Here is a 14,700-nt window from a genome sequence, read left to right as displayed (position 1 = left end):
CTATTATCTCAATTTGCGCATAGCACATTTCTGCATCAGTCAGAGAGCTAGGCGAGAGGGGGCTGTCCATTCTGCAGGAGAACAGCTAGTCCGTTACTACTAGCATCTTTTTTGCGGGGTCAAAAAACTGTAGCACCGGTGGCGTGAGCACAACTCCTTGAGCCTGCTGAGCTGGCCACGTGAACTCTACATCACTCTTTAGAAGCTGATGTAGCAGAGTGTCCACTTCACTGAGGTTTGGTATGATATTTGAAAAGTAGGTGACAAAGCCCAGAAAACGGCTCCATTCATCCTCTTTTCCACAGCTTGTGCAGCACTTCTGTCTGTTGCCTGGATTTTGTTTCATATGCGTTTGTCCTTTGTGCATTTTCTTACTGTGCGTTGCATGTTCAGGTTTCACAGTCACTACGGAGACTTTTGCTTCGTCTTCTCTGACAATTTACATTAGTTTTTTGTGACATTTCAAACTGCTTGGACATTTCAATAGCTTTTGGCAGTGTCAGTGCCTCACCTCTATCCAGCAGCCTTTCTTGTACTCTTTTTTTCTCTCACACCCGCAATGATTGAATCAATTAACATATCATCTGGATCAGGATATTCACAGTACACTAGGATTAGTCTCACATCATTCAAAAAGTTATTAAAACTTTCAGTCTGACCTTGTTTCCTCTGTTTGAAGCGATGTCTTGCAATCCTTTTATTTTTTCTTGGTCTAATGCAGCTTGCAAACTTATCTAGAACTTTAGAAGGATCCTCTCTTCCAACATCTACACTTCTCTGCCTTGCTCCCCGAGCCACGTACCTAGCCAGCCATCATCCCAGTCGATCTTCGGGTGCTCAAATTGTGACATCCTGATGTGCTTTATTTTATGCACTTTGGACTTCTGAGACCATGTAATGTATTGTTTTTTTTTTGCAAGCCAAGGCCCCCAGTTAGTTATCAACATCAAGTGGCCTCGCAGGATGCCTGATCTGAACTTATATATTATTTTATATATATATATATATATATATATATATATATATATATATATATATATATATATATATATATTAATTAGAATAATACACAGCTTTTCAAGAGCAACAAATGTTTATTACGTAGGGATGTATATCGCCATTACAATTAGGTACTTACATGTTGAGCAAAATAACTACAGACTGTAGATATAACAAAACAATATGATGGAAAACACTTATTATAGTGATGTGCCTGTCGTCTTTTTATACAAATACTTTAGCTTTGTGACATTTTGATCCAGAAAGACAGTGGACATTACAATTAAAAATGTGTGTGTGGACAAATATCCATCATGGATACAGTCAGGACTTACAGGGATTACACGAGAATAAATGAAAAGTAACAAGTTCAGTGAATGCTGTCAGTAAATACTGCACTGTTGACAGAAACAAGAAGCACCTCTGTAGTCATTTGCAAGCATTTCCCCAAAGTGTCTTGACTGCTAACTCTAAAACACTGTAAGCAGCATGTATTTACTTTGCTTGGAGAAATACAAAGCACTTTGCTTTAAATCTCTGCTGATACAGGTCTTATAAACGTACATTCAATTATTTTTATTCCAAGGGGGAACCAAATCATGTTTGCAATTACTCTTACATTAAATACACAGAATCATAACTAAGATTCTGTAGACAATTGTTAAATATCCATTATCCAACCTCCCTGGATATAATAGTGTAGCAAAAACCCAACTGTGATGCATAGAATCCATAATAAACAGAGAATGAGTCAATTTCTCCAGCTTACAATACATCCGACTTGAGGTCCCAAACGGTGACATTATTGTTGTAAGAAGGATGATCCCAAATAAGCCATAACCTATAAAGAATTCCCTTAAAATACATTTTATTACATTTAAGAGCACCAAGGTTTATTAAATGGACAACTAATTCCACAACAAAATAAGCTTGGGGGAAATCTAAGGTTAAATATAATGACAAGCTGCAGCTTAGCTGAAGGCAAGGGTAATGTAAAACAATACATAACTAAAAGATATCCTCACCAAATAAATCAAACAAAACAACAGAAACAATATTTTGACTTTTGGTGACTTGTTTCAATGTTTTTTTATGTCATTTAAAATAATGCTACATAAAATAGAGTGAAAAATCTTCTACAAGTTAACATCACAACTGCTAATCATACCATAGATACACATTGGAATCTACAGGAAATCATCCTGTAATTTACATAAGGTTGCCTCTAACATTCTTAAACAATTCATGTTTAATCTGCCTACATCTTGCTATTTATGAGCAGAGGTTATTGTCAAATGGGTCAGTGTCTTACTCAAAAACCCTCAAAGCACTCAGCTGCCTGTCCTACAGAGACTCTTTATAGCATGATATGCTATGACATATCATGTGTCATTACATCCTTCTCAAATTTCACAAAAATATATGCATGTAACATTTCCAGATGGTTGTCCAGCCCGCTGGACACATTGTCAATTGACTTGTAAGTGACATAATACAAAAGGAGAAACTGGAATTGTAGATGTCAGCATCTTTTGGATTAGTGCTGTTTGTAGGGCACTCTACATGCTAAGTGAGCCACATTGGTCCACTATGTATCTTGTTTTTGTACTCTCAGATACAGTCTGAATTCTTTATCAGATCAGATCCTGGGCCAAGTTATGAATGACAATGAAAGCTCCAAGGTCGAAGCCACAGATGCTCAATAAACCCCGGTCTTCTGTGTCTGCGATGCCATGTCCAATAGAGGTCAGCCCACACATCACCAACTTTGAATTGGCTCCTGATGCCTGTAGAGAATACACACATACACAATCTTTATACTTATACTAATAAACATACACTTGTGAATAGATATTAATTCCTCTTAACCACAACAAGTGGTACAAACAAGCTCACATTAAAAATAGGAGGGTGAGGAACAAGCTAGCAAATATGCTAGCTTACAAGCTAACAATTTACTGGTCAGTGCTGCTTCCATCTGTCTTAACATGACACACTGGTCTGTTAAAGAATAACTAGTAGGTGATAAAACACATTTCACATTTCATTTTGTACAGATTTGCTCTGCTGTCCTGTGCATAAATGTGCAAAATCAGTGATGCCACAACCACACCAGGAGGAAAGATTCCTAAAAACAGATGTTAGGTAACAAACTAATGCTTGTGGTAAACGGATGAGTATGACAGCATGACAGCTTTATGATTCATTCCTCAAGCAGACATAAATAAATAACTGTACTTGTCTGTGCTTCTTCAGATACTCCATTGGGCTGGCAGTGAACGTCCACAATGGGTTGTTGGTTAGAATGATGAATACATCCACAGACTTCTTGTTCTCTGTGGCCCATATGATGGGGAGGGTGCAGTCTGTACTCCCACTTGGGATCTGGAATGTGAAGGTCAGAGGCCAAGAGAAACATATGCCCACTAAGATCAATGTGAAACTGACAGCTACTCTGGCACAACAGATACTGTGTCATTGTGAACAGGCTTGGGGCTATGTCTCACCTTAACCAATTCAGCCGTTGCTTCTGTGAGAGTCATGCCAGCAGAAACAGAGCATGGAACCACAGCTCCTTCGGAGTAGGCCAGTACCTGTGTGTCTGCCTCTGTTCTGGCAAAGATCTAAGCCAAACACAAGGTTATTATAACAACATTATTATTATAATAATAAAAAAAGCTTTTGCTTCTACATGCAGTACACATAACACAAACAGACATTCTACAGGTATTCTCACACTGTCCAATTTGCCTTCACACATCTTCTAGCTTATAAATACCACAGAGCCTGTGGACTAAGACACTGTGGAAGGAATGCCCCAGGAATCCATACTATGCATCAACAGACCAACTTCATCCAGGCTCCCTCCAAAGATGGGGAGGCCTATGTCCTGCTTACATACACAGCTGTTCAAACTGACATGACAATTACCACCACCCTCACACACACACATAGTGAGTCATCTAGCTCTGGTGCTGTCTTACCATGGTGATGGCCGCAGCAGCGACAGCAGTGCTGATTGATGTTCCTGGGACAATACTGCTCAGCGATGTACTGACGTCTACAGCCACAATGAAGTGTTTACCAACAGGCTCTAGATTCTGAGAATGGAATTTCAACAGAATATGAGATTATTTGTGTTATCAAATTGCAGCACATTGTCTGTAGGAAGCTGTGAACATAAAACAAACATACCATAAAACTCTTATAAAAGGCAGAGTCCATTGCTTTGAGGATGCTGCTGTCTGGTTCCCATTTTGTTTTACCCTGATAGCCTTGGCCTCTTTTGTAGTTTTCTGAAGCCAACAGTATGCTGAAAGGGTGGATCTTTGCCTGAAGATTTCAAGACACAAAATAACTGCTTGGATACTTACCCAGCACCAGTGTAGGTAAATAAATAAGAAAATAGAAGTGATTTTACCTTCTTTAGTGCACTTTCGCTCTGAATTCTTTCACACACTGCTTGTGTTTCTGAACTTCCTGGTTCAAGAACTTTGTTTGATGTCATCTTTCCTAAAATCTTCAGCACTGATTGGAGAGGCATTTCCTTCAACAATGCTCTCCATACCTTTAGAAAACAGCAACCACAAAGCCTCTCATCAGATTGATGCCAGATCTAGGATTTATAGGGCAGTCAAATATGTTCAAACATGTGCCATATCCAGACAAAGGACACAAAAACACATTATAAGCACCATAACGTAAAGACAAACCCCAAACCTGTTTGGACTTTAGATGATCTGTCAGCAGCTGTTCTCTCTCCAGCTTGTGTTCCTCTATTAAACTGATGACCTCTGTCTCATCACAGCTATGATTGACCTTCTCCACCACTTCAAGATATGAAAGCACTTTGACAACCTCCTCTGGGTTCTCTTTGTCTGTGTAAGCAACTTGGACCTCTTTCCATCCTTTTGTTACATATTTGCTGATCAAGGCAAATGCTGGAAAACAATAAAAGATAGCCATCACTATCAAATGAGGAAGGCAAAGTGAGGAGGATGCTCAGTCAAACAGCATACAGTAGTTAACATTTCAAGTGGATCAAACAATCTCATCAATCGCGTCCTAAGACAAGAATGACTATTGTTCAGAATTCAGGACAACTTAGATGAAACGTTTGGATCCACTTCAAATGCTGACTACTGTAGTTACATAGAAATTATACAATGACCTAAAAATACAATATTATTATCACTGACCAAAAACTGAAATTGTTTGCCCAACCCATGTAAATTACTTTGTATATTCTGAGTCTGTACAAACATACCATCCTTAGCTGGTTTGGTGTGAGAGAGTCTGAGCAGATCCTGGTGTGACCAGCCCCCTCTCTGCTTACATTTGGTCACAGCTGCAGCTAGACTCATGGCATCTTGGTCATTGTACCAGTCAGAAACTGCTTTTCTCAGGGCACGTCCCCATATCCCACATTTCATGCCCTCTTTCAGTTCTTTCTTGTACTGGATGAAAGAAAACAGATGGGCAGGATCCCGACAAACTTCCTTCAGTGCTTTGAAGGCGGCCTGCCTCGTCTTCAGCTCCGAGTGCTGCGAACACAAAGCCAAAGCAAAAAAGGAAGGGCCAAGTCTGACAGCTCGCCCATCCTGAGCAAACTTTTTTATCTCCTCCACCACTTCAGCACCTCGGCCCTCCTGGAGCATGGAGAGGAGAGCTCCTGCATTCTCCAGGCTGACATGACCCTCTTCCCTGGAGGTGTATATGTCTCCCTCTGAGCCGTAACAGAGGAAGCGACACAGTCTGGTTTTGTCGCCAAGCTCCCATGAACATCCACCACCTGTTGAGTTCAGGGTGTGGTTGCTTACGCTGCTTCCCGATGGTTCCATTGTCACACTAAAGAAGGCCTTAAACAGAATGCAATGACAGGAAATATTTACTTACTGAATGACTCTAAATTATTTCTTCTGATCAATTCAAGCTTCCAAATACACAGTGGATAATATGTCCAATTAATACAGTTGCTTTATTCATGGGGTGGGGTAGGGTCATATGACACAGTGATTTCACTTTTCCCTAAAGTTTCCTTTCTCCAGTACACTCCTGACGGACTATCAGCTTCCATAATCAACACAAAACAACGCAGCAACATCACTTGCTCACAGCGCACTGACAGAAATAGCTTAAATCCGATTACACGACATGAGTGTACACACAGACAAATAGAAGCCACACTGAGCTGTCAGTAGAAGGTGACAGAGAACCTAAACACACGTAATGTTCAAGTAAACCACTGCGACATCCTTAACCGCTAACTAGCTAGTCAACATAAGGTAGGCTAACGTTTGCAGTTCAGCTTTGCTAACTTATCAAGTTAAGCTAGCAAAACAGGACAGTCCATTTAAGTTACCCTTAGCCGATTTCATGCAAATAAATGCATGGATTTATAGATATTTAGCATGCTGTGAAGTAAAAAAAAGCACAACTTAGTCCAAACGTCTCTCAGCTGAAACTTGGCTGTATAGTTACGTTAGCCATCCGCTCTGCTCCAGACTGTAGTCACCAATCTGAGCACTTCACTAGCCGGACACCGGGAAGCAGGGCTAGGCGGTCTGATTCAGCTCGCCCGGGATGCGCAGCTGGCTGCTTCTTTACGTTCACCTCACCTAAACTGTGTTGGTTTTACTACAGTAACTCGGAATAAAACGTGGCCGACAACAATAACATGCCACAAACACACACTTACCACAGTATATGTGCACAGTGCTCAAGTTTTTGATGAAGCTATATGCAGCAAGGCCTCCCCCTCTGACCGTCACTGACATAACCATGGGTGGAGCCGCGATGGATGCTGGGATACAGAGTACCACCATCACACACACAATCACAACATCTGACTCACACACTGCTGTGCACATATTTTTAAAAGTGGAAGTCGCTGGATGACAGTCAAAACATTATGATATGTCACAGGAAGAAAAAGCACACATGAATAAAACAAATAATGATTATTGAATTCTATTAATATTATTTAAAATAAGTCATTGTTGAAATTGACCATAATTTTATTATGTAATCTCTAATTTCTGCGTGTAATAAATCAGGAGGTCAGATTTTAATTTGGCATGCAAACCTTCCCAGTCACCACTGGATGGCAGTAACACATTGACTGTAAGGACACAGGGGGCATTTTACACCATTACACCAACCCACTTAGTCTAATCATTCAACGACATCACAATATTCACAGATTCTTAACACAAAGTCTGTACAACTGCTTCATCGTGTCTGTGTGACATTTAAATGTTCACAAGTATCCATACTCCTTCTGATTCATGGCTACTTTATCCCAGTAGGAAGCATCACCACTGAAATAAGTTCTAGTTTTGGCTCACTGTACACCACCACTCTGTGCAGTATGTCCATTTCAGAGGCACAACTTGTTTTTGTTGCACATAATGTGATATTTTAACATGAGGGGAAGTGCCTGCAAAGTGTCTGCAAGCGGCACTTCCTCAGACTGTCTGTGCGACATTATACACCACGCAACAACAGCATGGATGAGGTCAGTACTTGTGCAAGGGACTGAGGTCACTTTACTGGTTGTATGGAGCTATATTTGTAGGGCTCTTCATCCTCAAAGCCTACTTACCAAGGCATTTGTGTCTATGTGTGAGCCGTCCTCCATTAGCCTGTAGATTTTGACGTTGAATCTGTGACCTGATGATTAGACACGTCATACTCCAAGTTCACCAGCAGAACTAACACAGCAGTGATACGATACAATTCATCTAAGTAAACCTGCATCATTTAATTCCATGCTTATGATACACATGATGTCACTATTTTAAATACTTGAGTCTTAGCCCTAATAAACTTGTCACAGTACTTTCTGTCTGAGCTCCTATAGGTGACCCTGACATCCACATTGTACTCACAGAACTCTCACTTCATATATTCACAAAATGCTGTCCACTTGTTACACAGGACAATATAACTTTATCATAAAATAAACAGTTCCCGCCCATGATATTGGTTGATATCTGAGGGAAATACCCTTTCCTGGAATGTCCCAGAAGAGTTCTGCAAAAAGAAAGAAAGTAGGGGTTTGTGGAATGATTCACACTTTTTAGAGAAAACAATGCAATTAATATGCAGCATGACCTAATGAAAAAACTTCCTCCACACGGTGACTGTCCCAGATGCATAAAACAAAAAGCCTTCAAAGCTTAATTGTGTTGCAAATAAAACCTTCTCTCTGCATGCAGGACCGAGTAGAGCAGAGCAGGAGAAGAAGAGGTGAGGACAGAGAGGATGACAGAGAGAGAGGAGCAAACATGACAGGTTACTGATGTTGTCAAGCAAGAAACCATGATATTATAGTGGATGTATCGATCATCAGTTAATAAGGAAGACAGCAAACACAGTTAATGACATGAATCGCTAGTATGAACCAGGCTGAGAGGAGAGGTGGGAGGGTAAGAGAGGTGGAGGAGGGACAGGGAACTGCTCAGTGGATCATGTTTGTCCCTGACAGTGTAGGCCTATAGCAGCATAGCTCTGCTAAAAGGTAAGAATCTATCAGCCCTATGATACCTGTACAAATGACTGTATCTATACCCAAGTTAGTCTATGTCACTTACAGGATTCTTTTAGCAGTTTTCTTCCTTCTGTCTCAGCTCATAGCTCTGTTACTATGCACCTTTTCTGTTGAACCTTTTTTTCAACTATTCAGCATGAGCTGAGATATAAGGCAGGTTAGTTCACCTTACGGATGATGTGCAATTAATAAAAATGTAAATATCTTAGACCTAAGGGGCAGACCTTTGTTTCTTTCTTTATCAAGATTTCTAGACATTGAACACACAAAAGAAGAGGATACAGGAATGGAAAAAAAATATTTGTGTATTGTGTGATGCAAATGTGTGCAGCAGCAACCGGAAGTGAAATGTTGATATCAGATGATCAATTTGTTTTTTGTCATCATTTAATTAACAGTATACCTGCAACCAGTACCAAATCATCTGCTGAGTCTTGAGTTCTCATAACATAAAGTTGACTAGAAATGATGGACCCTACTCAACAGTTGCTAACTTGACTACGCCACTAGGGACCACCAACCCATCTCCAACATAGCCTCAGAAGACATCACTGTGCTTACAGGGTTCAGTTAGTACTATACTGTACTGTAGACAGTGTACATGAAGTACACCTTACAATGCACATGAGCAAGTCGTGCAAGCACACAAACCTCTGATCACTTTTAACCCTGAATATGACAGACCACATCACTAAATAGGTTTTGGTCACAAAGGAAATGAAAAACTCCTGATCTTGATAACAGCATAGTTACAGTAAGACTCTGAAAAGTAACTTCCTCTTTTTTTTTGGACACCTTTCAATTTGCAATGGAAAAAAATCAGTCAGCTTGACATGTAAAAACTACAAACATCCTAGAAAAATTGATACAAACTGGTTTCACATTGTGACACACCACTGAAACACAAAGCTACAGGGGTCCACTAACACTTCCCAAAGGTTTGGTCTTATGACCAAAATCTGCAGTAAGTAGAAGTTAGTAAGATGTCAATCACAATGATTTTGATCTCAATAATAATAAAGACATTAAAAAGGTGTGTGAAACAAGTGTGCTACATTGACCCATTTTATCTTACAGAAAATAAACTTTGCTTTGGTAAAACGACCTAAAATTTAAAGCTGCAACGGAAAAATAAAAAATAACTAACCGCTCATATGTTTGATGTAAAAACTAAGAATGGGACCATATGATGACCGAATACGGATGTTTTTGGTGATTTTTAGGTCGTCACTAAGGAAGTGTGTAAACACAGGCAGACCATGAAGCAAAACAGAATGTCAGCTTCAGCATAAAGTTAGTGCTCAAACCTATATGAGGTCACCAATATAGGCCAGAATATGTGACTGGCCTGTTTCTGTCTGATGATTAAATAAAACTCAACATCATCCCTGTCATTGAATTCTATAATGTGGCAAATGATCCAAAAATAACTTGCAGCATATAAATCATTATAATTATTATTGCTCTAAAATAAGAACTTATATGACCCTCATTGAAGACCCTAAATTTGCATGACAGCCTTTAGGCATATGGTCACATATTGGTTTTACATAATACAGCAGCAGAAACCAGGGAAGAGAAAAAGTTTTACAAGTTTTTATTTACAATTTACATCAGGGCACATTTGATTTGATTTTCTTCTAGCTACAAACACGAAGGTTCTTCTCTGTGTTGTAGCTTTGAATCAAAACTATGTGTCTACTTGTGCTGTGCTACAGTGCTGAGGAGCAACAGTCTGAATGTAACACAGTATTAAGACTACATTTACGTAATTACAAACAAAGATACGTGAAATTAATAGATCACATGAACAAACAAAATGCACGAACACCTAGTTATTTGATTAGCATACAGTCATTTTAAATGGAAAAATATAAAGTAAACACTGTATTTTAGTCTTACTAATCCATTCTATAAATAGTTTTTTTGTTTGTTTGTCTGATTGAAACTGATTGCTATCAGGCATAACATTTCCATGTTGGAGCACTTTCACCTGCCTCTGAAACAAAGGCAGGTTTATGGAACTGGCAGAGCAACAGCACGTGACCTCCTGAAAACAGATCATGTGGTTCCAAGAGGATGACTCGTCTCATGACATCCAGCAGATCAAGCTGTGGTTTTACAAATGAATCTTAGTCTCAACCTCTGACTAGTATCAGTAGTGCAGAGTTGATGTCCTCCAAGCTTTGCATCAGTAGTTTTTGCCACGCAATGCTGTACTTGTTAACTCAAGTATCCTGTCTCACTTTTTTCACTCCCACAAATGCTCATGGTCGTACGACCGATTTACCAGTAAACAGGATCACCTTGTTCCTAACACACACAGATAAGGAAACAGTGATCAGTCATACTCCGTCACTCCAACGTCTTAGCTGCATATGAGTAAAAATAAACCTGCTAATAAAACATTCTGTAGCTGCTGGACCTGCTAGAAAACATAAGCAGTGCTTATATAGCTTTAATTTGTACTTTGTTACCATCTGAAAACACAGACATGTTTCAGGGACATTTGTGTTACTGCCTGAGTGAACAAAAAGAGGATGCGGTGGCACAGCTGGGTTTGAACACTTCTTCCTATTTTTTTGTAACCTTTAGCAGACTGATACCTGATGGGTTTTCACTAATGAAGCTTCCTTACTGGTGCTTGTACAAAAAAGTTTCAGTTTTTAAACCTGGCTTCTGCATCAGAGCCACTTGTGAAGTTGACATGTGTTTACTATAATGATAAATGACAGACTGAATGGTGAAACGAAGGCTGAATGAATGGTACAATGGTGGGAAAAAAAACCCTTGAAAAGCATTAAAGGCCCATGACACATGAATGGCTGAGGTAAGAACAGATGCTGTGTAGGTGGGAGCATTGAGCCACGGTCCGTCTTATTTGTGGAGCAATCGCTGAACTGTTGGAAAGAGTTTCTGTAGAATACATAAAGCATTAAAGTGCCCCCACTGCACCCCTGTGTGCTGTAACCCTCACCGATCTGTGGTACATAACATGTACAAGGCTTCACAAAACAATATGTGAATAGACAGAGTAGAATACAGACGAGCATGCATGAACATTTACTATTATACTGTTAAATGAGGAGCAGGAACAAGCTGAATACAGCATCGGACAATAATGTTTAATGTTAGATGAGAGAATCAATAGAGAGGGGAAGGTATCTGGATCACAGCTCTCAAATATTTCAATGCATTAAAAAGAAACAGGCAACATTTGAACCCTGCTGAGTCTTGTGTGTTGTGTTGACCCCCAAAAGGCCTTGCCGAAGCTGCAAGGTTTCTCAACAACTCAGCTTTGTTCCGATTAAAGAAATGAATTGTAAATTAATAACTAGTTCATTTTTAAGGTGTCTGTAGACAGATTCCATCTAATGTATTCGTACCAAGCTGTAAACATGTTTATTTTTGTATTAGGAGTCTAAAGAAAAGTCTTGCTCACACCAGTGGAGAAAAGGTTTTCAGAGTATGATACTGTGTATACCAGGCATAGGGGGACTGACTGTTTAGCAATATGTGTTTCACAGAAAGTGTATGTTTTAAGCCATGATCTTTAAACCACAAGTGAAAGCAAAACTAACTATAAAGGGACAAAAAATGTTCACTGTCTACCATTCACTCTCTTTGGGGCCACATGAGGACTTTGTGTTGTTAATGTCAATGATGTTGTGTCAGACATCCTGAGCTCAGTGCATTGTTCGGTTTTTGTGAGGTATGACTAAGGCTTCCTGTGTAGCTGTACACACTTCTAAACTCATCAACAGACAGTAAACCTCGTAACTGAATGATAAGACGAGTGAATGAGCTTGTGACTAAGTCGACCTCATTTTATATATTAAGCCATTTGATTCATTCAGATTTGAGTGTGAAAGTAATTTTTAATAAAGTCCACATACTCATTTTATATTTGTACAATTCACATCGGTTTTATATACTGGGTAACATTTTCATAACATATAGCTTATAAGAGAAGACCATATTAGTAACATGTGAGCTCAGTACTCCAGCGCTGATGTCACAATGTAAATATTGTAAAAAAGATCCACATGTACATAGAATGTATTCATATATTGCTTTGGTAAGGTAACATTATATTGAAGATGATGTGCAAATAGACACCAGCTCAGCTCGTGTACTTTCATCTTGGGTGGAGGGTGCTGTTTGCACCGCACTTTACTTCCTGAGAGTCTCTCACAGAAAGTCCCCAGCATTTCACTGCAAAATCTCAGCATCTCTGGGAAGTTTTTTGATTTTACTGTAACTATCACAGCAGCTGCTCTTCATTAAGTAGAGTCATTTATGACACAGACACATTATTTCCCATCACGCTGTTTCTGAGGAACAGGCAGCTCTACGGCTGCCTCTCTCTAACAGAGTCACAGCAGGTCAGAGTCAGCCTTTCTCCAGCTCAGGAGGAAGTTATGAATGTGTTGGAGCTGTCTGGGTTTAAGTTGGGGGATCATCCAACACCTCCAGGGCAAGTGTATATACACACACACCACAGCTTCTCTCAGGTCGTCCAGCGTTCATTCCAGGTTTTGTTCACATCATCACTGATTCAGATGTGGAGTCAAGCAAAGTCCTGTAAATGTCAGATTTGAGGAAACGCGGGTATGAGTCCTTCTCCATTAATCCATAGACGACCTTCTGGGCATCGTCAAAACACACAGCAGAAGGTGCCTTTATGTTCCGCCTGATCAGCTCCTTAGTCTTGTAATCTATGTTGATCTGGAAGCAGAGGAGACAAACAGCAATGAGCACCAATAACACCTTGATAAGTCTAAATGTGTATGTATCATTAAAAAGGCCTTTGTGTACCTCTCTGGGAGCCTCAGCTTGAATGTAGCGTTTGAAGATCTTTTTGGCCCTGGAGGACATCCTGAAGGAGGACCTGATCTTCTTATAGTTCTCGCACACCTCCCAAAACTCAAGGTTTTCATCACTGAACTCTGACTTCAAGAAAGCCTGGAATATTTTCAGTCCATCTAAAGAGAGAAAAGAGAGCATCATTAGTGCATGTGGCCAATGTTTAGGAAAGGAACTGTGTGAGAGACTTAACAATAAACTTACATTTGGAAGCTAAAAGTCTCTCAAGTGAATGTGACCACTGGGACATCTCCTCAAAACAAAGCCTGCAAAAGAGAGAACTGTGCTGTTACTCACATGAAGCTACTGATGTGAGCAGTGAGGATGTTTAGCCTACAGCTTTTTGTCACTTACCCCTCAGCTTTATTGTCTTGGGTTGATTTACACTGCAGCCGACACTTCAGGTTTCCTCCCCTGGTTATCAAAAAGAGCAAGTTAATGTTTTAAAAAAGCGTTGATGTGAAACAGCGAGTGGCAGCTATAGAATAAAAAGCTTACCTGTATTTCACTGTCTTCTTGTTGTTTGTGTCCATGTTGAGGTGTTGCTCCCTTGCTGGTGTTGTGACTAGACTTGGCATGGCAACAGTTCTGTGTACATGTGCCACATACGTTGGACTGCTGTCAGAGAGTTATGAGATCTCTAACTGTTTGGTGAACCCGCTCAGTGTCGCCTTTTATATGTACAGCAGAAGCACCGAGACGAGGACGGGTAACAGCGTCACAACATCTTTCTGTGCTAACCACAGACAAAGAGGAAGCTGGCGATGACGCAAACATGCGAGCAAATGTGAAGCAAACGGCTTGTACCTCTCGATACTGCACTCAGACCTGCATCATTACTTGTTTGTTTTAAAGTTTGGGAGATGCAAATAGAGCAGTGGAAACTTCGGCAGCTGATAGGCAAATACTTTAGTCTCCACTTTGACATAAGAACCACTGCCAAGTTCCAGCAACACTTTGTGAACAAGCTGCTCGTGCTATTTTTGTAGTCACAGTCAAATTTCAATTAAAGAACATTTTGTCCTTGTACAGTTAAAAAAAACAGCAGAAGTTTGCTTGTATATTAATGTTTGTCAGGTAGCATTCTAGTATTGTGAGTTGTGGTGTAATAGTATTAACAATATGCAATAATATTATAAGACATTTGTAACATGGGAGGAGGACCCACAGCACCCAGGCATGGGGAGAACGTGCAGATTCTACACAGGAAGGCCCCCATCGGCCCACATGTTCAACCCCGAAACCTTCTTCCTGTGAGGTGACAGTGCTAACCGCTGCACCAC

General features: G+C 40.1%; 2 protein-coding genes across 3 annotated transcripts; both read right to left on the bottom strand.

The window, feature by feature from the left end:
- Positions 1–1,074: 1,074 nt before the first annotated feature.
- On the bottom strand, positions 1,075–6,793 carry ro60 (Ro60, Y RNA binding protein). Of its 2 annotated transcripts, none has more exons than XM_028427327.1 (9): positions 6,698–6,793; positions 5,267–5,858; positions 4,720–4,940; positions 4,421–4,567; positions 4,195–4,332; positions 3,984–4,100; positions 3,507–3,623; positions 3,238–3,384; positions 1,075–2,786 (listed from the first exon to the last, which is right to left on the bottom strand). In XM_028427327.1, exons 2-9 carry the CDS (start codon positions 5,838–5,840, stop codon positions 2,634–2,636), a joined length of 1,614 nt encoding a protein of 537 aa, XP_028283128.1. In that variant the 5' UTR covers positions 5,841–5,858; positions 6,698–6,793; the 3' UTR covers positions 1,075–2,633. The 2 variants fall into 2 exon arrangements, with proteins under 2 accessions (XP_028283128.1, XP_028283129.1); XM_028427328.1 differs by lacking the exon at positions 6,698–6,793 and adding an exon at positions 6,438–6,681.
- Positions 6,794–12,409: 5,616 nt separating this feature from the next.
- On the bottom strand, positions 12,410–14,214 carry LOC114449568 (regulator of G-protein signaling 13-like). Its single transcript, XM_028427329.1, has 5 exons — positions 13,916–14,214; positions 13,772–13,831; positions 13,622–13,683; positions 13,370–13,536; positions 12,410–13,279 (listed from the first exon to the last, which is right to left on the bottom strand). Exons 1-5 carry the CDS (start codon positions 13,993–13,995, stop codon positions 13,094–13,096), a joined length of 555 nt encoding a protein of 184 aa, XP_028283130.1. The 5' UTR covers positions 13,996–14,214; the 3' UTR covers positions 12,410–13,093.
- Between the last annotated feature and the right edge of the window lie 486 nt (positions 14,215–14,700).

This window comes from Parambassis ranga, chromosome 17 (assembly GCF_900634625.1).
Source record: "Parambassis ranga chromosome 17, fParRan2.1, whole genome shotgun sequence".
NCBI classification, from domain to species: domain Eukaryota; kingdom Metazoa; phylum Chordata; class Actinopteri; family Ambassidae; genus Parambassis; species Parambassis ranga.
The sequence above is the reverse complement of the archived record's forward strand: the minus strand, read 5'-3'. Positions and strand labels throughout refer to the sequence as shown.